Raw genomic sequence first — 24,782 nt, forward strand, 5'->3', positions numbered from 1 at the left:
CTGCAGGTCAAAATTTATCACTAACACGCTACTAGGAAACCATCAGAACTGGTCTTCATTCATGTTCCTCTTGGGATTTTATTTTAAGCATTTTACATGTCAAAAAAAATAATATAGAGATTGAATTCAAAATGCTATGGAAGGTGATATTGGAGAACTTATGGTTAAGTCAAGGAAAAGTACTTCTAGAGACATATCTTAGCAATTGCAATGGCAGGTGATATGCATAGGCACAGAGCTTCTGGGAGGTATGTATAAATGAAATGATGGGAACCAAAGGGCCAGCAGAGGGAGTTAGTGCTGCACCAAGAGTTCAGTGCTGAAATGCAGCAGATAGTGATTAGGTTACCATCATGTTCAGTTCTGTATTTGGTTAAAACCAAATATATTTGACATCAGACAGAATACTGGCAAGTTGCTTTTATTTGCAATAGTATGAGAGATGAACCTGTTGGCCAACACTGAGTCAGGACCCTGGGCTTGTCCAGTGAGATCTAACAGGCAATGGCTCTTCGAGGACTCAGAGCAATTCAACTTACATTTCTGAGGGCGCTTACTGCCTTCAGGTGTTCGGAAGGAAGCTGACCCACCACCCACATAGAAGTAAATTCAACTGTTGCTTCTGTACATAGAGTGGTGGTTGGAAGTCTCCATATTGTCCTTCACTTGGCAGCAAAATGTCACAGACTGTCCAAATTTGGGAATAAGATGACAAGAGACACAGATATGTAGACATACTTGTGTGTTTGTGGTTTAAAAATGAGGATTTGGACACAAGGAAAAGATGCAGTGCACCTCCTTACCACTTCGTACAGCCAAAATTAATTCCTGAATATGCAGTCTGTATGTGTGTGAAAGGGAGGAGGAAAGTGAGATGCATCAGAAATGAATCAATCTCACTGCCACAACCTTGGACGTGTCATTGGCCCTGTTTCTGAAACCAGCTCCTGAGCAAAAGCAATGATGCAATGGAAAAACTGTAAGCACAGTCTCATCCCTTTTTCAAAGGCTGCTCTCACATCATGAGGATAAAAGATAATGGGCTACATCCAATTTTACCAGCAACTAGAATTAGGCCCATTGGAATCTTCAGGATGTACAATATGTTACACTTGACTAATAAGTTCCATTCATTTTAGAAGGCCTGCCAGCTGGAATTAAAATTCACTTTTGTCTATTATGTTGTCCATCTTTAATAGTCCTAATCCTGCTCTGCAGCAGACAGGCACCTTTCTAGCTGCTTGCTTATTTGGAAAGTGACAAAGAAACAGGCTGTGGGGAATTATTGCCTATTACACAGGTGGAACCTGTGACAAATGTGGTAGTGTGGAGTGTTCTTATCCCTGTTATAATTAGATGTTAACATATGCCTCAATCTATGATAATTTAATACTCTGGTATAAATCTCACTGAAGTGAAAAACACACAAGAATCCATCTAAATCTAAATTCGTTTCCTGACAGATGTGGGGAATACGTTTATTGGAGTGTTGATGCATCAAAAACATGTGACCTTTTGAGCTTGTGGAAGGACTCATACTCAGGCTGGCACTATAGAGCCAGCGTTTGTCCGAAGACAGTTCCCATGGTCACGTGGCCAGCATGACTAGACATGGAATGCCGTTACCTTCCCACTGTAGTGGTACTTATTTACCTACTTGCATTTGCATGCTTTCAAACTGCTTGGTTGGCAGCAGCTGGGACAAGCGACGGGAGCTCACTCCGTTGTGTGGATTCGATCTTACGATTGCTGGTCTTCTGACCTTGCAGCACAGAGGCTTCTGCGGTTTAACCCACAGCATCACCACATCCCCTTGATATGGAAATTACCATGTTTCTAAATGATTCGACTCCAAGCCAAGCTATTAATACACCTACATCTGCTTTTACCAATCTGTGCCTGGGGTATTAGTTTAATGACAGCTCCTGAAACTTCCTCCAAGAAGATTGTGGAACCTCTCTGATACTCTCCACCATCCCCTAATCTGTCAATACCCAATCTGAAAAAGAGTTTTATAAAGCTCAAAAGCCCATTGTGTGCTTCTGATACATGATTAGAGATTTAAGAATTTGTTGGAGTTTTTACAACCACACATGCTGCCTCTAGTAGGTGTGGCTGGGAGGGACCTGTTTGAGCTGGGGTGACTGTCAATCTGTCCAGCACTAACCAATTATTCCCTCACGTCTCTGAATTCAAAAGAGAGCTCTGCCTCTCTGCTCAGTGCTTTTTTACTCTCTTTAGTCTGCTGAAGTCTGTTAAAGCAGTCACATTTGTCAGTTTTCTGCTTGATCTGTTCAATTGTAAATAATGAAAAATTTTATTCTTTCTCCCACTACTGTCTCAGTGAGATATTGAGACTGCAAGTGCCAGTTGATGAGAAAAAAAGGGAGTGGACTAATCTGGAGAAAGACTGTATTCTGCACTGTGAATGCCTGTATTCCTGCCCTGCAGCTAGAAGAATTTAACCAAAAATTCAAATTCCACAACATTATTAATCACCCATTTTTTTGATTTTGGGCACAAACACCCACAGTTTTCTAAGAGGTCTACCAAAGAGTTCTATTGATTGCAAAGGTAGAAACACGTGTTGGACGTCCCAGGTAAGAAGCTGCCAGAGAGGTGTTGAAACTCCAAGCTGTACAGTATTAAGTTTAAGATGATAATAGCGTCCTCTTTGTTATTAGAGTGTCTTCATATGAATTCGGAGGCCTCTTGTTATCTGAGGCCCTAGGTGACCGTTTGTGTAAACCTTTGTGTAAATCTTGAAAGAGGCACAGCTCATTTGTTCATCCATTTTGCTCTGTGGTACTGAATTCTGGGGCGGGGGAGGGGGGAACATACCTATGATCCATGTCAAACAACAACAACAATAAAAAGATGACAAAAACGTTGTGGCACCTTAAAGATTAACTGCTATGGTTTAAATGTGAGCTTTCCCGCACAAGTCTACTTCAGACTTGTCTTCCAAGACTCACATTAAAACACAGCAGTTATTCTTTAAGGTGCAGCAACGTTTTTGTCTTCTTTAGTTTTATATTTTAATTTTTGTTTTGTTTTCGCCTGACACGCCGGCAGCGACTAACCCTCCTCTATAGGTATGATCCAGTCACACACAGCCGGGCCTGCCCTTTACTAGAAGCACAGGAACGGAGCACTCATACGACGCATCCCTTACGCTAGAATCCGACCCTCCTCTGTGGAGTTCAGCGCAACACGCCGGCTTTCCCGCCCTCTTTTTATCCACTACGATTTGGTAAGCCAGGTTGAGCTTAGGCTCCGAGCCAGTGACGGACAGTGACGCTTGAGGCGCGGGGTCGTTATCAAGGCCGGGTAGAAGAAGGTCTGGGGAGGGTCTGGCCCTTAGTTTTCCCGGACAGTCCTCCCTCCCCGGTCACTTTAACCAAGGACTACTCCACAATAACAAGCGCACGTCGAGGCCACCTTTCCTGTGGGTGCTTGGGGCGCATGCGTGACACGCACCTTTCTTCCCACCTCGACGCGTGCCTTTTTTCCCACCCGCTCCCTTTTCAGGCCCCACCGCCTTCGCCCTTCGCTGCCCTCGTGCGCGCTTTTGCGCTAGACTCGGCTCGAACGCCCTCTGCCGGCTGCCGCTGACGTTTCCCCATGCCGGCCACTCCCTCCTCAGTCTCCGCCCGCACGTTGCCGGAGCCGGGCAGAGGCTACTGAGGAGCTCCCGTCCTCCTCCTCCTCCTCCTCCTCCTCCCTCTCCCTCCTCCGCCCGTTGTTCTTGCCGGGCGCCGGAGGACCAGACCGAGACGCGGGCGCGCTCCTCGGTGTCCTGGCTGAGGCCGGCCGCGCCATTATGTCCCGCGCCGCCCCGCTCCCGCTCCTGCTCCTGCTCCTGCTCCTGAGCGTGGTCCAGCCCCGCGCCGGCGTCGCCGGGCCGGTCTCGGCCACCCCGGCCGTGGCCGCGAGGGCGTCCTTGGAGAGCTCCGCCGACCCCTGCCTGGGTCAGCCCTGCAAGAACAACGGCACCTGCTCCCCGGTGCTGGCCAAGCTGCCCGCCGTGCCCCACCGCCTGCCGCTGCTTTTCCTCCAGCCCCAGCCTGCCTACACCTGCGCCTGCCCGCCGGGCGTCACCGGCGCCGACTGCCAGGTAAGCCCCGGAGAGCCGCGCAGCGCCTTCGGCGGCCGCCGCCGCTCCGCGTTGCCTCTGGGTCTGCTGCCATGGCTCCTGGCCGGTGCCTCCTGCCCAGCCCGCCCTCCTCGCCTCCCTCCCCGGCTCCCCCTCTGCCTTACGGAGCTGGCGGCGGTCCTCCCCCCCCCCCCCGGTCGCCTCCGAGGGGAGCGATGGCGAGGTCCCTCCTGCTTCTCGTGCTCCAGACGTAGGCGAGCTGGTTCCCCCCCAGCGGGTGCCGCCGCTGCCGCCGCCTGTCATCTGCTTAGTGTGGAGCCGTGGCCCCTGATCGCGGCTTAACCCCCTTCATGCAGATTCCTGGAGCTGACCGCCGTCGCTCCGATTCCTGTCTCGGTTTGTTACACAACGGCTTCGGTGCCGGTACAAGACCCCCTTGGCCCTTTTTTTTGCATGGGGTCCTTCCCGTACCTCTGGGTGTAGAAGGAGACCCTTGAGAGGATCCATGCCTCTCTTATCATTAGCTGATCCTGGGGAAGAGGGATGACAAGGGTAAAATGATTGAGCGGTCGTGTTGAAGGGCAGGGTTGGGCACATTCCTTCGACACCCATAAATCTCCAGCCCCATTCCACCCCCCACCCCCACCCCCAGTTATCTCTGCGATAGGGTCCCTAAAACTGAACTTGGCTCTTTTTTAAAACACGGGAGGAGGGAGTGATGCTGTCTGGGGTTGTCAGGATGACAGTTCCATGCCTAGCTTTCAAGGATTTTTTTTTTTTTAAATTGTTGGCTGATTTGAAACAGAGATCTCATTCTGGTCGCTGAAGGTTATATCCTGAACGGTTCTTTCTCTCTCTCTCTCTCTCCCCACTAGTGGTTCTTTCTCTCCTTGTCCCTCTCCTTCTCCTAGAGGACAATCTGAGTGTGCTTATTCACAGATTTTCTAAAGGTGAAATAGACCAGAGGCTTTTTTTCACTCTCAGTGGCATCAGGTTTTACTCTTAAGGGGTGAGGTAGTTTGTGACTTGGCCATGTTTAGTGAATTCTGACAGAATAATGAAATTTACAGCTGATTTTCCTCCTTAAAAAAAGAATCCTTTTGGGATACAGTTCATTCAGAAAGCTGCTTAGAAATGTGTTAATAATCCCATTTTGATGTTTGGTTTTAGAATACAGAGTCCTGGTCTTTTCCACCCAGATGAGCAAAGTTATTTGTTGTATAGGCTTTAAAATGCTGTAGTGACAGCCCTTTTATAATAATGAAGGGGGAGGGGAGGAAAATGACCAGTGTGGTTATTATCATTAGACAAATCTGCCTGAATTATTTACTTTTATTTGGAAGTAAGGTGTCTGCATTAATCCTTTAAAATGTAATTTTAAAAACAAAAATTTGCAGGTAAGAGTTGTAGGGGCCTCCTCTGGGCAGACCCACTTTGTAAGAGTAGGGAGATTGAAACTTCTCTCAGATGTATCTCCTTTGGGAAAAAAACATATGCATCAAGGTTTGCCCATTATCTTTGATTGTTCATCCAGTAGACCAGTTTTGCTTGTTTCAACTGATGTTATTCTGTTAACCTAGTAAATGGTCTATATATAGTCCTTTCCCCCAATGTTGTTGGATGAATGTGCATCTATACTAAAGCTTCCATGAGTGTGGTTTGGAAGACATGGTTATACAGTTAATTTCCCACAACAATACATGTGTATGAAGCTTAATATGGATAGTTTTTTAAGAAGTTGCATGTGTTTTTCTCTAAGTGTTTCTCTTGCTTCCCTGTAACAGTGTAAGCCAGTTATAAAAATGTGCTATATCAAGAAAATGTAAGTGAATTCAGTGCACTGGTTTTTAACAGGCATAACAGTTTCATTAGTAAGAAGCTAACCATTCAGAGCCCATGGTATGCTAGAAGGGAAAAAGATACATGGATGTTGCTAGTTACTAGCAGTTACATACAGTATTTATGACAGAGATAAATTATTATTTTAAATGCCATAAATGTGTAATATTAATTTACAAGTTCGTGGGAGAAAAGACATGTCGTATTGAAATTTGTCTGAAAGGAAGTACAAGTGTCTATGGATATTTCCTTTGAATTCCAGTGAAATGTTAGCTTTGTGCTACATCGACATTTGATCAACCAGCCGAAGTTGGTTAAGAATTCAGCCAAACTTATAATTAGAGGTGAAGGGTCTGCTCTGAATAACTACAGTATGTATTGAAATGTTTCACTACTCATCCAAATAGCTTCTTCAGTCTGAGGAGAGTTTGTAGGAGACCCTCCACATTGGTTTCACTCCCCCCTAGTTGGAATAGGCTAGTTAGATGCACAAAGGAACCTGGGGGGGGGGGGGAGGTGAGTGAAAATTCCACTTCTGCAGTCCTTCTCCACCCATTGTCATGGGTTATTAACAGTCGGTCATTAACAGTGATCTTTCTGGTGGGTGTTGTCCTGATCTTTCTGGAGACAGATGAAAGGGCAGCATGATAAATAGGAGAAAGATAGTATCTAAGGCCTCCACCCCTTGAGTGAGGGATTTTCTATATGCCTATGTATGGCCCCCTATACCTAGTCACTATAGTATATTGCAGAAATTAGCAATAGTTGATTGGATATTTCACTCATTCACTTTTACCTTTTATTTCTCTAAATATCCTGGTGTTTTTGTCTGTACATATTTATCCTAAATTAGGACCAAAGCCAATTTTAAGCATGAAGTATATCTACTGATATCAATGGGAATTAAGTTAGTCATGACTGACACAAGTTTGGTTGATTTCAGTGATTTCGTCTTCACAAAATCTGGTTCCAACATATTATCTGGAGGTCAGTGGGAATTGTACTCTTGTACAATAAGTGTACAGGGGGAATGTAACCCTCCTGGACCTTTCTGTGGTTTTTTAAATACAGTTGACCACAGTAGCCTTCTCTTGAGTTTGGGACTTGGAGGCACAGTTCTTCAGTGGTTCTAGTTCTTCCTTGAGGGTCATTCTCAGATAGTACAGCTTGAGGAGGCAAATTCCACCCCTTTGGCACCTCTGTTATGGGGTCCCTCAGATATTGTTCATTTCCCTAATGCTTTTTAACATCTATGCGAAGCAGCTGGGAGAAGTCAATTGGAGATTTTGAGTTTGTTGTCATCAATATGTGGATGACACACAGCTCAATCTCTCCTGCTGTCTGGCTGTGGTTAATGGACTGTATGAAGGTCAATAAACTGAAATTGAGTCCAGATAAGATGGGGATCCTATTGTTGGGAGGTTCACCTGACTGATTAGAGGGATATTCACCTGGCCTTGATGGGGTTACACTCTCCATGAAGGGCCAGGTTTGCAGTTTGGGTGTATTTGGGTTATGGTAAGGGGCCTAACACTGAGGGAGGCCTGAAGAAACAGAACAAGGAAGTGGGCCTTCTCAGCAGTGGCCCCTCGCCTCTGGAACAATCTCCCCCCAGAAATTTGTCTGTCTCTCTCGCTGGGTGTTTTTAAGAGCCAACTCAAGACAAGACTTGGCTCTTTAAGCAGGCCTTCCCTCCTGTCAATATCAAATTTATTTGCTATTTTCAATTGTACTGATGTTGCTTTATTTTTTTATTATTCTTGAGTGTTGTTAGCTGCCCAGAGAAGACTTCGAGATGGGTGGGATATACATTAAATAAATAAACAATTAAAATAAAAATATTCCTGGATCCAGCCCTCTCTATGGAGCTGCAAATATCTGCTGTGGCCAAGAGTGCTTTTTATCAGCTTTGGTTGATTGTCCATCTGTGCCCCTAGCTGGAGAGGAAACGCCTAGCAACAGTAGTTCATGCTGTCTCAAAAACAGGCTACTGTAATGCTCTCTGTGTAGGGCTGCCATTGAAGTTAGAACAAAAGTTTCAGCAGGTCTAAAATGCAGCTGCCAGACTGAATATAGTCAATACCAACAGATATGAACATATATTTCAATTTCTGGCATGTCTCAACTGGCTTCTTGTTAGCTTCTGAGCTCAATTTAAAGTACTGACTATTACTTACAAAGCCCTAAATGGTTTAGGATCCCAATACCTGCTGGAACATCTCTCCTGCAAAATGGCTATGCATCCAACCCATTCTTCATACTCATTATTGTTAACAATAGCAACACCTAAGGAGTCAAAGAAAGTTATCAGTAGAAGACAGGCATTTTTATTGTCTCCCCAAATCTGTGGAATAAATTGCCAGTAGAGGTTCACCAGGTGTCCTCCTTCTGAGTTTTTAAAAAGGTACTTAAAACATAATTGTTTAAAACTGTTTTCATTAATGTGTATCATTTAATGTTCAACTGTGGTTTAAATTCGTATATTCATATCAGATTTGGTGAGTTGTGGTTTTATTTTACCATTTATTGGCTATGTTAATTATTATTGTATTATTTGTAATTTATTTGCATTGGCTGCATTGCACTATTGGGTGTTATAGAAGTTCAATCGATCAATCAATGGACAGGCTCCAACCAGTAATACGTATGTTTAAGTTATATTCTGTTAAGCATAGGTCTAAATCTTTCTAAATCTCCATGTTACTGTCCTCATTGAGCTATGAAACTCAATATGTCACCTTGGGCTGGTCAGCCTCTCAGAATCTGATATCCTTTCCAGAGTTGTTGGGAGGGTCATGTAGGCAGAGGAGAATCAGGTGTAAGAGGTTGAGCTTATTAGAGGATGGGCTCTGGCAGGAGGTAAATGTAACTCTGAATATATAAATAAATGGCCTGAGAAACCTCCTGAAACATCAAAGAGGGCCTTCCAGTCAAAGCAAACCATTGCGGACTAGATGGACCAGTAGTTTTTATATGCTAGTTTTGTGTTTTGTTTTCCATTAGAAGGTGCTACACATTAAACATTAATGTATATCTGCATTTGCCTTATGAGAGCTGACTATTCTTTTATTTATTGCTCCTTGCTGTATTTATAAACTGTCTTTCAGCTGAAATGTTCAAGGTACTTAACTTAATGTTGAAACAGATAAACATTTCAAAAGAAAAAGTAATAATTAAAGACCCATATTGTGTTGCACTGTTAGTGGTCTCCACATGAGATGATAGTGGCATGATTTCTCTGACCTGTGATGCTTGATGCTTCTTTTTTCCCTCTCTTTGCTCCCTCCTCACACACACTTATGTGCCAAAAGTCTCTTCCATAAGATTTTTCACTATTTTCTTCAGTTCTTTCTGTAATTTAACTGCCAGAAAAACATAACCTTTTGGACTGTGGCTATTTTGCTGTTCCTAAATTGGTGGTCATCAGTAATGTTGCTGTCTCCTAAACGCATGCAGACAAAGCAACAGGGAAGATGAAGTGGCATGCATCTGTAGTGTCTACCTGAACTCTTTCCCTTTACTGGCATATCAAGGCTTTTACCAACATGGTGCCTCCTTAACAACTAGCTCTTAGTAATTTGATGACTGTTGTACTTAGTGTGCTTGGTGCCTCATAGGATCTGGAGAAGCCCTGCTTTGATAGGAACCATTTTGTTGTGATGGGACAGATATAACTCTGTAGGTGCTAAAGATCTAGCCAGGAGAAGATATCTAATTGATTTTAGGGGAGATGCTTTTATATATCATAAATCTATACATTTCTTCTCATAAGTAATCTCAGTTAACTTGAATTGGAATGATTACTAGTCAGTAAGGATGTGTGTTTTGGAGTTATTTTAAGACTACAAGTCCTATAATTCTCATTTTTGGTCCCATTTTTTATAGACACCCAAGTTGTGCTGGAGAGAAGGTCCAGCTGGCAAGCTTCATGCCTTGGATAGGCCAGATTTCAAGTTTGAAAAAGAAGCTGCCCTAGTGGTTGCTGGGAAGTTTCCTTTCCAAACAAAAGAACAGGAAAATATTTTAGGTGTTTGTGTCCTGCAGGTGGAACTTCCAGAAAGTGGAATTATGGAAGTTTTAGTAAAAAAATAATAATATCCAAAATGTACATCCCTTCCAGTCGGTATATATGTGACTGTGAGCCCCAGTGACTTCAGCCGGATTTCCACTCTCCATTTTAATGTGTCTAAAAACAAGGAGATATTAAATTCAACTCAACAGGATTTATTAAAACTTGGAGGGGAGGAGGGGATAACAAACCAAAACAAGAACAAGTCATCGTTCCTTTTGCTAGTCCTACTTCTACTACTTTAGTCAACCCATCTCCAGTTCTGTTCGCCAAGGAGGTCTCAGTGTTTCAAGGGATTTGATTCTCTTCACCAATTCCCCACCATGTCCAATAAAGTCCACCAGGGTTCCTGTCCATTATGGTTGTCCCTCAGAGAGAGGGGCGGCATGCCCACAGGGAAGGCAGGTATGTTGGGATTCTCCCTCTGCCACTTTGAGTCCCTTTACCTCTCATGGTCGGTGGTTGTGAGGGCTCCTACGTCTATAGCATCTATTCAGGGATGAAACAGTTTCACTCTCCTTTACCTGTTACCTTCTTTTTGTTCCCTCTCTCCTGGTGTTTTGTACTTATGGGTCTCTGCTTTAGATAAATGAGATTGCATGCAAATTTCCCTCCAGGAATCTTCCTTGTATCTATATCCCCGTTCCCCCAGGATGTCCTCTTCAGAGGAATCTTCTGCCCATCCACTCTTCCTATCTCCCCTGTCTTAATTCTTTGAGAGTTTCAGATCATTTCTTAAACTTTCTTCTCCTCTCAATACTTCCAGTCTGTTTTTCACCCCCTGGACAGACTTGTATATCCCTTCCATGGCCTCCTTCAAACCTTCTCTATCAGAGTTTCCTATCTTCTCCTCCAACCCAATGTTTCCTGAATCTTTCATGTCCCAGGGCCATTATCTCTTCCCTGGGATATTGGCTTTTCTCTTTCTCTGGGGTCCTTTCCTCCTCAGGTGTAGGGTTCACCTGTACTCTTTCTTCTCATTCTTTCCTTGTTAACTCTCTTGGTGGGAAAATTTCCTCTTTTATACCTGCCAGAGATGGGGATATTCGTATTCGTAAATGAATACAAATATCCTAATATCTGCTCCCTGCCTTTCAGGGATAAACTACCCCCCCACCATCTTTTAGGGACTGTTTATCAACCCCAACAACCTAAAGTTCCACCATGTGCTGCAGTTTGTGTTTCTGCCTCTTGACGAAGTTTAAGCAGCAAAGTCACAGCATCTTGCAAACCTTCTGTAGCCTTATTCCTTGGTGTGGGGACCTTGGAGACCTGGTTGGAATGTAACAACTTGCTGATGTCTCACAACAACTCGGTTAAGGAAGCGATGGTCTTAAGTTTGTAGGAAGTGAGCTGTTAACAGTAGGATGCTTTGGACCTCACTCATTCATAGGGTCATCATAACCTAGAAGCAATTTGACTATACTTATCAACAACACCACTATATATAGGAATACAGCCTTCATGTGGTAGACTGTAATTTTGGCAGTTTATCACAATTATAAAAAGAGTTAATTCTCCTTATTCCCAGTTCTTTGAATAATTGCATATTCAACAACAGCATGCTTTTCTTTGAATTCCAATCAGTCACTGAGTTCTTCCTGTTCAATTTCATGTAACCCTTGTCTTTTTTATTCATTCATTTCCATATAGGGGAAGTCTGTGTAATTAATTGAGATCTTCAGTTTTGTCTTGCTAAATGATCAGCTCTCTTTCCTTTTTTGTGGTCTGGCACTGGTACGTAGCTACTAAGATATTTGCTCCTGGGACTGCAACAGAAACAATAAATAGCTGCTACTTCCCTTATCACCAGCACTCATCTTTAGAATGCTGTCTTCCAACTATTTTCTTCAAGCCACCTAAAATAAAATGTAATAAAAATAAGGTTTTTTTTAAAAAAATATTCTTAATCTATTGACTTTTCTGTGCCATAACTCAGAGCATATACTTTGTGCGCAGAAGGCTGAAGGTTTAATTTGCAGCAAACACAGTTAGAAAATAAAAAGCTTCTGTCTGATGTCCTGGAAAACTGCTACTAGTCATTGTCAAAAATACTAGTTCAGGTGGTTTGTTTTGGTATAAAACAGTTTCTGTGTTTTGGTGACAAATGGTCCAATATTTCTTTGTGACAATATACATGTATGTACCATTTCTACCTGTGTATTTTATGAAGAAAAATCAAATAGTAATGGGACATGATTTTAAAAAAAACAACTTTACTTTGCCAAGCCATTTCTCAGGACTTCACCTAAAATATTTTCAGGATAACCAATGATTTTGCACGTTGCTTAGGCTAAGAACACATGGACCCTGTTGCTGAATGAAAGACACGGTTGATGTCTTGTTAGCATGAATTCTTCTAAGTCACATAAATTAAGTCATAAAATAATGGAGTGGCCATTATTTGGAGGGACTTGATTCTAGCCTCAAGACGTTGAAAATGGAAAGGTGGCATAAACAAGATGGTGAAAAGGAAGGACATGTTTTCCACCTTTCTGAAGTGTTTTGTGTGTGTGTGTGTGTGCGTGCGTGTGTGTGCGCGCACACAGTGGTATTGTGCAAATTTTTGGTTATCCTCATAACAAGGACTATTGTCACATTTCTATGGTTTAAATGAGCTCTAGGCATACAAGTATATTCATACTGTATATACTGCACTACATTTTAAGAGTTAATTAATCCATGAAATTATTTTAATAGTATGGCCTTGAGGCTTAGATATTAGGTTTTATACAATGTAAACTGACTTTATGGCAAATGATAATTCCTTTTTTAAAAAATGGCTCAAGTGCTATAAACCTTTCCGGAGCGATCTTTTTCCCCAAGATACTTAGAAAAAAACCACTATTGAAGTCTGTTGAAAATGCTTCTTTACATAATTTACAGGTCATTACTCTGTGCAAATAGTTTTGCTTCAAGAAATACTTAGAGAGATTCAAGTATTGTGGTTTACAGCCTTGTGTTAATAGTTGCTGAAGCATCAGGATGAAAGCTTTGTGATAGTACAAGAATGAGAGATACTAAAAAGTAAATTAATCCATTAGTTTGAGTGCTTCCTCTTTCTGGTCTTTATTTCTTGGCTGTTTTGTTCATTTTTCTTTTTACTTATTTGTAGATTTACCCTAATCTTTATTATCAGATGAATTAAGATTTATGGTAAAGCAAAAATAGTTGCCTTCCATAATGTCATAAGCAGCCAAAGAGAGCCATAAGAATGAAACCTGCACGTGTACAGTGGAATGCAACAGTATGTTGTATAAACTTACATCAGTTACATTAATCTTTTCTCTGTTGTATATCAACTCATTGTGTGGTGTTTGTACATGAATCTGTGACATGCCCTGCGGGAAATGAATCAAGGAACTTAAGCAACTTTACCAGTCTCTTTAGTCCAGTGAGTAAGTTATGACTTTGGGAGGTGGGGCTTTGTCGTGGTGCTGCCAGTAGTTCCAAAGAAGAGCTCTCTGGAAAAACTGGAACCATCCAGTCCGGGATGCCCTTTTTGAAATGGGGATCGAAGGAGAGTCTAGGAGAATTCTCTCTGAAGCAGTTGGTGAGCAGCAGAAGGAGAAGAATGGGATGCAAATCTGGACTTCTTTCCTCTGAAGAAATCACCCAGCACGGATCGGAAGTGGGAGCCATATTGGCACGGAGCCGTGAGTAACCCGGGGGAGAAGAGAACAACTAATATAACATTAAAATATCTAACAAGTAAGTAAGCTGAAGCGTTTGATTTATGAAACAGGACCATTAAGCTGAAAATAAGAATGAAAATATTTGGCTGAAAGAAGAAAAGCAGTGGCGAGCCTATCTTATCAGTCTTCTTCAAAAGCAAAACTAACTAACTAACTCTTAATACAGCAGACTGGTTTCAAAGCCGAGAGAGTGAGACAGAAAAATAAATCTTGTGTTTCAGGAAAAAAAAATCCCAGACAGTAATACCACTGGACAGATTCAAGAGACTTGAGTTTTGTGAATGCAGTTTGGCTTGGACGCATTTTTCCTTTCCCTTTCCTAGACTCTGTGAACTTTTGATAATAGAATCTGGTGGTTTTCTGGGGAAGAAGGAAGGAGCAGACATGGTCGACTGGACTGAGGAGTATGAACAGGTTAACGGAAAGATCATAAGATGGGCTTCAAGGACAACTACTGGACAGTCTGAGACTCTGTGATTGTTTGGTTTGTCGGACTGCATGTGAGTCTGATAATAGCAGCTTGCTAGACTTGGGAGAAAAAAAATAATTGTGCCATGGTGCTATTTGAATTTGAATTTGCTGGGTTAAAAGTTGATTTTTATATTATAATATTTGGATAAAGATTGGAGGGAGATCTAAGGGGAGGTTTATGATAAGGGGTTTGGATTGTTGATAAAATTGTAGAAACTGTTGAAGGATATCCAAGGGGCCATCACTGTGGTTAAGGACATACAGTGGTGCCTCGCTTAACGAGTGCAGCGTATAACGACAAATCGCATAGCGATGCAGTTTCCGCGATCGCTAATGCGATCACTTACTGATGGCCCCAATGGGCGAAACTCGCATAGCAAAGGTCAGTAAGCGTTTCGCTTACCGACCTTCACTTTGCGACCCACGGATCAGCTGTTCGGCGGGTCCAAAATGGCCACCGGAACAGCCGGAATGGCCGCGCGCAGCGTTTTCGTGCCCTCCCCTCACTTACCGAGGGCACGAAAATGGCTGCCGGCTATGGGAAGACTTTGCTAAATGGTGAGTTTTCAGCCGATTTGGAATGGCTTTTTACTTTCCGTTTAACGAAGTTTTCACATAGCGAAGGTTAATCCGGAACGAATTAACCTTGCTATGCGAGGCACCACTGTAGTATTATCTATACAAACCCCATTCATTGGAACGCCTGAGATGGCCTCCAAAAATTTAAGACAACAAATGGAGACGGTCTGTTCAGTCTCAAAGTTTTGGAATAGTTGTACAAGAAATAGAAAAGGAATGGCAGATTACTATGCAAAAGACAATTATAACAGGGTTTCAGCAAGTCAATGAAGGTCTTAGCAAAATAGAAGATCTGATGAAAGTGATGAAAAGGGTGCATTAGATGCCAAACAACAGTTAAATGAAGTTGCACAAACTTCAGAACCGTCTTTATTGGGCAAGACACCAGGTAACATAGATGGGATAAAGAGTTATCCAATGACCTATGCGGCTCCCAAAATTAAAAAGTATTATGTTAAAAAGCCTAAGAAAGCAGAGATACTGAAACAAGAGAAACTTATTGTGAAAATATGGGAAGTGACAAAAATGGATATCTTGTCAGATGGGCTGAAAGACTGTTCAGCTCAAAAGGAAACTGAACGATGGGATGTATTGTATAAATGGCTGCAGTTATCAGATAGTGTTGGAGTAACATAGAATTAAACTAAAATTAAATTATAAGATGAAAGCAGGAGGGTAATCAAACTATGAAAAAGCAAAACGTTGATTTGTTATTCTAATATGAATTGATCGGATGATTGTATACTCTGTGTTCTCCTATCCCCCTAACCCTTTTTCCCTTTTTCCTATTCCCCCTTACTTTTTGTATACCCTACCCTGTCCTTAAATAAATACTTTAAAAAGTAAGTTATGACTTTGCATGTGAACCTTCCAGTTTTGCCAAGATGTGTGATTTAAAGTGCTTATTTAAAAGACCTGTGCAAGGAATTGTAATATATAAATAGACAATTTATTCCACAATTCTTCACATGCATGACTATTTGGGGTCACATATGACTACCTCTGTGCATTGAAAGAACATATGTATGGGATGCGTGGCTACATAGGCTAACCCCATGTGCCACTGTTGCCATGTTCTGCTGCTATGCTTTTCCAATGAATTTCTTTGCTCATTAGAAAATTTCATTGTGTGTACAGGTACGTGCATGGAGAGTTCCTACATGTGAGAAAGAGCTGTGGTCAATTAGGGTCTCTTTTCATGCACAGTTGTACACACTGCGAATTCGTAAAAAATATGAATCAGAGGCTGCTAGGATGACAATGGCAACAACAGAGTTGTCATTAGCTAACTTTGTGCTTAAGGCAAGAATATCAAATTGCACCCCCTCTATTTTCATAGTAGTTATTTTGGTAAAAGGTCATTTAAAATTCATGATTCAGGATCTTATTCTGATAGGTTTTTCCCCCCCAAGGATAAAATATATGATATTTGTCAAAGACAAAACAAAACTAATATTTTATAAAAGTTTTAAATCTACTTACCACTAGAGAATCAGGAAAATTAACATGAGCTGCTAGAGCAATGATGACGAACTGATCTTAACTGTATCTATTTCAAGTTTCCTTTGATTCCACAAAGCAATCACTATGCTCTAAAAGAATAGAGAGAGAAGCAGATGGTATCACAAACATATACAACACCATATGCTTGAAATTCAGAACTCTGAGTTCAGTTTGAATTTATTAGCTCTGTTTGTTTGTTCCGTACCTGGACAAGGTCACTAAACTTAGAGCTGCAGCTAGCTCCCCCTTTCTGTGTTGGTTTTTACATGTGGAAAGTAACAAGCCTGCAAAGGAGAGGTCCTTGTTTGCATGTGGGCTCTAAATGTGAGCAAGAACTAGAAAATCCGAATTCTTGATTGCAGGTAAATCTAGAAATTAGCCACTCACTACCGACTGGATAATTTTCCAGTGAATTTCCCATGTAGTCCTCGTAACATCTGAAGATATGAGACTAGAATGGCAGGTTACAGTTTCGGAATGGAGCTTTTCTGTGGCCTATTTGATAACCAGCATCTATAAGTGCCATCTGTTTGGTGCTTAATTTATGATGATTTTGAGGCTACGTCCACATTTATGGTCAATGATCATTCCAATAAATTTTATAAAAATTATATTGTCTCTCCTGGCAGTTTGCCTCCCGTATTTAGATTTTGGATCTTAACAGAATGTATATTAAATACCCCGCAGTGCAGATCAAGACATAATAATTATGAATTTAGGACGAGTAGGCATTGTCGTGTTTGTTGCCAGAATGTAGAGGACTTAATTCATTTCCTTTCAAAATGTCCATTATATTTAAGCAAGAATTTGGTATCTTGACTTCCTATTTGCCTGTAATGGAATGTAATATTCTCTTAACATTTGAATTGATCTGGTTAGGAATAGACGATTATGTGATATTTAGGGTTGTTAAATATGCTAAATACTCTTAAAGAGTTGGAAAGGTTTTATCTTCCTTGTGTTAAAATATGCTCTAAGAACCATTTTAATATATATATTTAACTGTCTCTTTTTAATCTTCCTCCAGTGCTTCCAAAAAAACTAAATGGCTAATGTACAATATCCAGAAATTGAGTTCCCCTTGTAAAGCCTACATTCAAGCAAACTTGCAACTTTACATATGTGGAAAGCAGAAACAGAGGCAGAAGGGTTAACCCCTGAACATATTGAGTCAGAAACAAGTGACCTCCCAAAGGTCATCTCATGAACATCCCTATTTAGTTCTTGCAAACTGTAAGCTTTGTTATAGGAAGTGAATTCCCCCCCCAACATGTATGTGTGTGTGCATGTGCGCCTTAGCTTTGCATGCACTTGTTCAACTTCTGATGTATAATGATAGCAGTATTAGTGATGGGCGAAGCCAGCTCTGATTCCCATGCATGCATTCATCACATGAAGGGGACAGTGAGTATCTTCCTTTGAATAATGAATTTCAACAACTGTGTCCAATTTCTGCTATCAGTGCTTTTGAATGCACACTTTTGAGCAAGTGTCTGAGGAAGCAGACTTGTCCATGAGAGCTCACATTAAAATATAGCAGTTAGTATTTGAAGTGCCATGTTTTCGACTTTATTCTTTTCTTTTTGCTTGACATACTTTTGAGCAAGTTCAGCTTGAGATGTTCTATGCAGCAGTTTTGTTCACTGTACAGACTTACGTTCTGCACTTTTTTCTTGCCTTCACCTAAAGCCGTCTCCTTTTTGCCTCTTAATTCCAATCCTTCTTGTCCCAATTACTCTCAATTCTGAGTTTTCCCTAGTTTTTTTTTGTAGTCAAGCCTTTCTGTGGTTTTGATATTTTTCACTCAGATTGCTTTTTCCCCAGTTTCTGTTAATGACACTTCTCCTTCTTCCAATTTTTCCATTTTCTTGATTTACTGTTTTAACACATGATGGTCTAAATATACAATTAAATTTAACAAACGCAGCAATGTCTTTCTTGTGTCTACTTCTAATATAATTAATTGTGTAGATCTATTTTACCTTCTTTACCTTTTGATTATAACAAATTACATTTCTTGGTGTCAACCTAACTCAGGTAATAATAATAACCTAGTACAGTAGTGACCTGGAAATGGTCTCAGAAGCTGAGGTACCAGATGCAAGTGCCACTGGAGAGCTAGAGATTGCTGATTCCAAGAAACTAAAAATGTGTGGGATTTTTTTGATGTTTTTACTACAACTCCCAGGTCCCTAGATGGAATTTGGCAGTTGTAGCCAAAAATATCTAGATCCTCAGAGGAGTTTCAGCATACACATACACATGACCTGGCAATTATCTCTCTGCAGTGACTTCCATTTTCCCCTGAAAAGGAAGAAAATGGGTTGGACTGGTTTAATTCCATGGGAACTGCAAGGATTTAGAGGACTGGCAGTCTTATTAAGCTTTGTACAGTGTACCTCTTTAAAAAAAACACTACCAGTTGCATAATCCCTTGCAGTTCCCATGGAGTTCAGCCTGTCCCACCACTTTCTTCCTCTTCTGGGAAAAATGCAGAGAGGCACTTGCTGGGCCACAGATATATATACTGACATCCATCTGAGGATTTGCTTTTGTGTGTGTGTGTGTTACAGCTGCTAAATGCCAGGTAACGGAAATTCCTGGTGAATTCTGGAAGTAAAATGGAAACAAATCCCTGAATTCCTGTAAAAACCCCATACCTACTGGATGTGAAAAAATCAGAGGTCTGTGAGTCTGAGATCTAGGACCGCAGACCAGGGTTAGTGTTCCCTGCACCTAGTTTAAGCACTGTAATTGCAGACCTTTTTAAAAGATCACCACACTCTCTAGCGCTGGTCTGCTGATAACCAGGATGGGTTCTCAGAGGCACAGAAGAATACTAAATTCCAAGTCAAATATCTGTTCCTTTAAAGCTTCCTACTTTACTGGAAGGAGTAGAATCTTGAAGGAAGTAGTTTGGCAGAAGAGGAGCATAATGCTTCGATTGAATTTCAGACCCTGTTGAGCCATTTGCTCCCTCAAACCTTTCAAAGGTGGTGCAGTGCTTCGGTTGCCTTGCTGCTTTATGTGATCCTGCAGGTTCTTTGAACTGGCCTGAACACAACACTAAAAGCACAGTTTTTCTTATGGAAGGTATTTGTTGTTTACAGATCCCTTTTTTCCTTTAAATTATGTTTTGCTATCCTTTCTGAATTAAATAGCCTCAGAGGTTTATAAAATTTCTTTCATGCACACCTCTGCAAAACTCTGCCACTTCCCTTTGCTAAATGTTTCCAAATTTCATCGAGTTTCCTCCTACATCAGTTGAAATCTTGGTTACCTGACTTGGCCTGTCCTTGCTTGATTACTTGAACAAGTTTTATCAGGACTTGCAACACTCTTGTTTCCAGCCTCTTTTTGTTCTCAGATCTGCCATTCACCTTGCTTTTTCTGCATCCAGTTTGCTTATACAGTGGGGTCTTGACTTAAGAACGGCTCGAGTTAAGAACATTTTGACTTAAGAACCACTCTCATAGGAAAAAATTGACTTGACTTACATACTTAGATTTGAGTTAAGAACTGAAAAAAAACCCACGTGGGAGGCAGGGAAAGTGCAAAATGTGAACTTTCAGTTAACTGTTGGCCAGTGAAAAGGGTGCCTGTCTGCTTCCTCACTCCTCCCAGCGTTTAGAGAGTGGATTGGGAGACAATCTTCAGACTGCCTGGTACTGCCTGGACTGTATTTTCCCTGCCTTCCCTGAACCTTTCTTGACCTAAGAAAAAAAAGAAACAAAATATCCCCCTCTAGTGGTCAAAGGCAGAATAGCAGCTTCCCATTAGTTTCTATGGATGGAAAAGAGCAGATACGGATCAAATGGTTTTCAATGCATTCCTATGGGAAATGCAGATTTGACCTGAGAACTTTTTGACTTGAGAACCGCCTTCCAATACGGATTAAGTTCTCAAGTCAAGACCCCACTGTATTTCTTCTTGTTGTTCTAAGTTTCACATTACAAGCTTTCAGGTGCTTGCACTTTCTCACTCACCACTATTTTCTTCCTTTTCACTCCATGTACCTTTGCATTTGCTCTGTTATGCCAGCACCTCCTACTCTCCTGCTCTAAGATCTTTTCATTCTGTTCCATTTGTGGGGAATAGTCTGCCTTCCGACATATGGACGTTTCCATCTGTCCTTATATTTAAATGGTGGCTCAAGCCCCATCTGTTTTCTGAGGGCTTCCTTTGATTACCTCTCCTTTTCAATTCCATTATCCTTTTATATCACAATTTCTTTTCACTAATGTGTTTTCTTTAAATTGTAATCCTGCAGGAGGGATCTTTCTTCCTTGCAGATACAGAAATGTAATATCTTTGACTGATTAATTTAGAGGTAAACTAGGAAGAAAACACACAGCATGATAGGAAGCGCATTAAATTTATAGAATAGTCAAGACAAATCTAGTTGTAATGAACACCAAGTTCCTGTACATTACTGGTACTGAAATGTTAACTTCTATGCTGTCTCTCTGTGAGATGATCATAATCGAACACAGATGTGTTTAAATCTATTCTTCTCTTTGTCCATGTTGCATGAATGATGGAAGAGAAAACAGGTGTATGCGTCTTTTTTGCTGCACTGCAAAAACCACCTACTGTATTTCCAGGTCATTTTAAGTGTCCTAATTTTGAGCGCATCTTCAGTGTTTGGTGATGGCTATTATAGGTGGTTTGGGAACTCAGTGCTGTGCAACACTGTTAACCCCCCCGACACACACACTGTAGTATAAATCCCTATACCTTTTCCTTTGTATGTATGTATGTATGTATGTATGTATGTATGTATGTATGTATGTATGTATGTATGTATGTATGTATGTGTGTGTGTATGTATGTATGTATGTATGTATGTATATGTATATGTATATGTATATGTATATCTATTTATACATACCTTTCTCCCTGTAGAAAGACTTAAGGTAGCTTACTAAGATGATTTTTAAAAAATACGAATACTAAAATAAGTATATGGTATAAAATTCACTTTATTAAAAACAGTTAAATAATTACTAATAAGCAGTTAAAACACCACATTTTAAAAGAATAAGATAATTTTCTCCTTAAAATCACTTTCTTGGCTGTAGGTTACATGCCTTATATATTAGGACTCTGCTTGAAAGGGAAGAATGTTGCCTGTTGATAGAAGGACAGAAGAGAGGGGGGGCAACCTAGCTTAATGGAACAGTTCACTCTAAAGCCTGCAGCAGCCACCAAAAATGTGTTGTCCTGTGTCTGCACCAAACATGCCTATGAGGTTAGAAGGGCTAACCCTGAAGAACTTAAAGGCCAGGGAGGCTTGTATGGAGAGATACAATTCCTTAGCAAACCTGAGGACAAGTTGTTTAGGTGTTTATAAGTCAAAACCAGCATTTTGAATTGTGCTTGGAAACAAACTGGTAGCTGGTGAACCTGTTGTAACAACATGTTTATGTTTTTCTTGTAACCAGCACCACTCCAGAATCAAGTTGCAGCATCCGGGACGTTTCCTAACACTTTCCAAAGGTAGCCCCACAAATAGTAATCCAAGATCAGACTACTCAAGGAATGAGGATGTGCATTAGATTTAACTGTAGAAATACACTCCTGGCCATTGCTGAAACTTGGTCACCCAGGCTCAGGGAGGAATCCAGATACACTCCCAAGCGGTGAACCTGAATTTTCAGGGGAACCCCATCCGGCCCAGGTTGGATCTACCTTTCGACAGACCAGGAGCATCTCTGTCTTGTCAGGTTTTTTTTTTTTTGGCCTTGTCATTACTGACCCTCTAGACCTTGATTTAAGATTGAAACAGCTTCCCTAGAATTAGATAGAAAAGAAAATTAGAGCTGAGTGTCATCAACATACTGGTTGACAGAACCACAGTACTCTAGATGACCTCACTGGTTTTATTTATGTGTCAAATAGTAATATAAACAGAAGGGACCCCACAGGCCAGTGGCCAGGGCACTGAACAGGAGTCACCGCCACAACTAGCCTCTTTGAGGGTTTTTTTTTTTTTTTGACAAAGATTGTACAACTGCCTCTTTTAGGCAGGCTGGAATACTGCCTTTTTCCTTTCCACATGTAGAAAGGATTTCTAATTGTTGACTACCCTTTTTCGTTATAAATCCATGTTTAACTTTTGGTAGATAACGGATTTCATTCCTATTCATACTTCAAGGTCAGGCTTTTTTTAAATATTTACACTGTTTTATATTCATGTAGAAGCTTCTACAGATTGATACTCAAAAAGCCAAACATTTTTAATCTCAAGAGAGTTTCTGGATTACTCATGCTTGTCTGCACGTTGTTTGAAGTATTATACAGCTACACACTGGGAATAGGAAGAATTTAATTTCTTCTTTTGGCAGACGTGGGCAGTAATCTAGAGGGCACTTCAGTTGACTCCATGGGCGGCAAGTTGAGCAGTTTTAAAATTAATTTGGGATCCAGTGAATAGAGACTTCCTATTGGAGAAGACACCAAGAGCCCTGGTTTCTAGTCCACCATGTGCTTCATGAGCTTTTAGATGCAGTTGAAAAGGCTCTAAAAATCTCAAAGCTACTAGTACAGTGGGGTCTCTACTTAAGAACGTCTCTACTTAAGAACAATCCAACTTAAGAACAGCTCCATTTGCTAAATTTTGCTTCTACTTGAGAACAGAAATCCAAGATAAGAACAGGAAAAAAAACCTTTCCTGCTCTTTTTTTAACCTTAGGTCATCTTAGGTTAAAAAAAATTCTCCCCCTAGTGGTAGAGTACGTATTAACCAGCTTTGCATTAGTTCCTATGGGAACTAATGCTTCAATGTACGAACGCACCTCTACATAACAAAAAACAAAAAAAACAAAAAACAAAAAACAAAACAAAACAAAAAACCAGCCAGAATGGATTAATTGGTTTTCAGTCCATTCCTATGGGAAATTTTGCTTCAACTTAAGAACGTTTCAGCTTCAGAACACCATTCCAAAACGGATTAAGTTCTTAAGTAGAGGTTCCACTGTAATTTATTCATGAAGGCGATTTGACTCACTACTAGTAATTTGACTCACTTCTGAGTATTATAGGTCCAAGACTTTCTTGATCTCTTTCTACTTGAACATAAATGAGATTTTTCAACTGGAAATGGGAACATGATCTTTTTGGGCTGGCAACTGAAATTGGGCTGCCGTTTCACTGTTACTTATACTCTAGTTATCTGAAATGAGTGTTCTGTAGTTGCTAACAATAAGAACAATGAGTCTCATGACACCTCAACAAATAACAAACTACTGCCTCAAAATAGATTCTGACTTAAACTTGAGGATCTCTATGAGTTCTGAAAAGTAGTATGTAGTGTAATAAAGCTTTTTTAAAAATTGATTTAAAAATTGGCAAACTGATAGGAAAGGTCCAGTAGGAAGGAAGGACAGAGAAGAAAAATGTAATCAGATCATGAAATTAAAAGACGCCTATTTCTTGGGAGGAACGCGATGACAAACCTAGACAGCATCTTAAAAAACAGAGACATCACCTTGCCGACAAAGGTCCGCATAATCAAAGTTATGGTTTTTCCAGTACCGATGTATGGAAGTGAGAGCTGGACCATAAAGAAGGCTGATCAACGAAGAATAGATGCTTTTGAATTTTTGTGCTGTAGCAGACTCTTGAGAGTCCCCTGGACTGCAAATAGAAGAAACCTATCCATTTTGAAGGAAATCAACCGCAAGTGCTCACTGGAAGGACAGATGCTGAAGCTGAGGCTCCAATACTTTGGCCATCTCATGAGAAGAGAAGATTCCCTGGAAAAGACCCTGATGTTGGGAAAATGTGAAGGCAAGAGGAGAAAGTGACATCAGAGGACAAGATGGTTGGAAAGTGTCATCTAGGCCAGTGGTTCTTAACCTTTGTTACTCAAATGTTTTTGGACTGCAACTCCCAGAAGCCTTCACCATCAGCTCTGCTGGCTGGGGTTTCTGGGATTTGCAGTTCAAAAACACCTGAGTAACAAAGGTTAAGAACCACTGATCTAGGCTATCAACATGATTTTGACCCAACTCCAGGAGGCAGTGGAAGACAGGAGAGCCTGGCATGCTCTGGTCCGTGGGGTCACAAAGAGTCGGATATGACTTAACGACTAAAGAACAACAACAAGAAGAATAAGGCATGGATAATTTCACTGGCTTGTTGGAAGAATATTGCCAACAAACCAGTGAAAACAAGATTGTCAGATTTGAATGCTGTGATAAAATGGATCTTCTGTCTACACATGATTAATTTTATTACTCTTGCTTCAAGTGGGAGTGATTTCACAATGTGTATTAGCATGCATGTTGACAATAAGGTAGAATGTTGAGTCACTGTAGTATCTAAAACGATAGTAAGTAAGAACATTAAGACTAACAAATCCATTTTGTTTAAGAAATAGATTGTCATCTGTGTAGGTTCCGTGTGAAATAAATGCTTTTGGTTTTGTATCATTTTGTTTTTGTTGAAACAGACATAGTTCCCTCTCCGAAAATAAAGAAACCCCTGGAAACACGTTCCATTTGATTGATGATGCCCTTTCCATCCA

General features: G+C 40.9%; 1 protein-coding gene across 1 annotated transcript in view; it reads left to right on the forward strand.

The window, feature by feature from the left end:
• Positions 1-3,649: 3,649 nt before the first annotated feature.
• Positions 3,650-24,782, forward strand: part of DNER (delta/notch like EGF repeat containing) — a 165,883-nt gene continuing 144,750 nt past the window's right edge. Inside the window, exon 1 of the mRNA XM_072996015.2 lies at positions 3,650-4,117. Coding sequence (XP_072852116.2) covers positions 3,824-4,117 — 294 coding nt within the window. The 5' untranslated portion in view covers positions 3,650-3,823. The remainder of the gene's footprint in view (positions 4,118-24,782) is intronic.

The sequence above is a fragment of the Pogona vitticeps genome, chromosome 3, assembly GCF_051106095.1.
Source record: "Pogona vitticeps strain Pit_001003342236 chromosome 3, PviZW2.1, whole genome shotgun sequence".
NCBI lineage: Eukaryota > Metazoa > Chordata > Lepidosauria > Squamata > Agamidae > Pogona > Pogona vitticeps.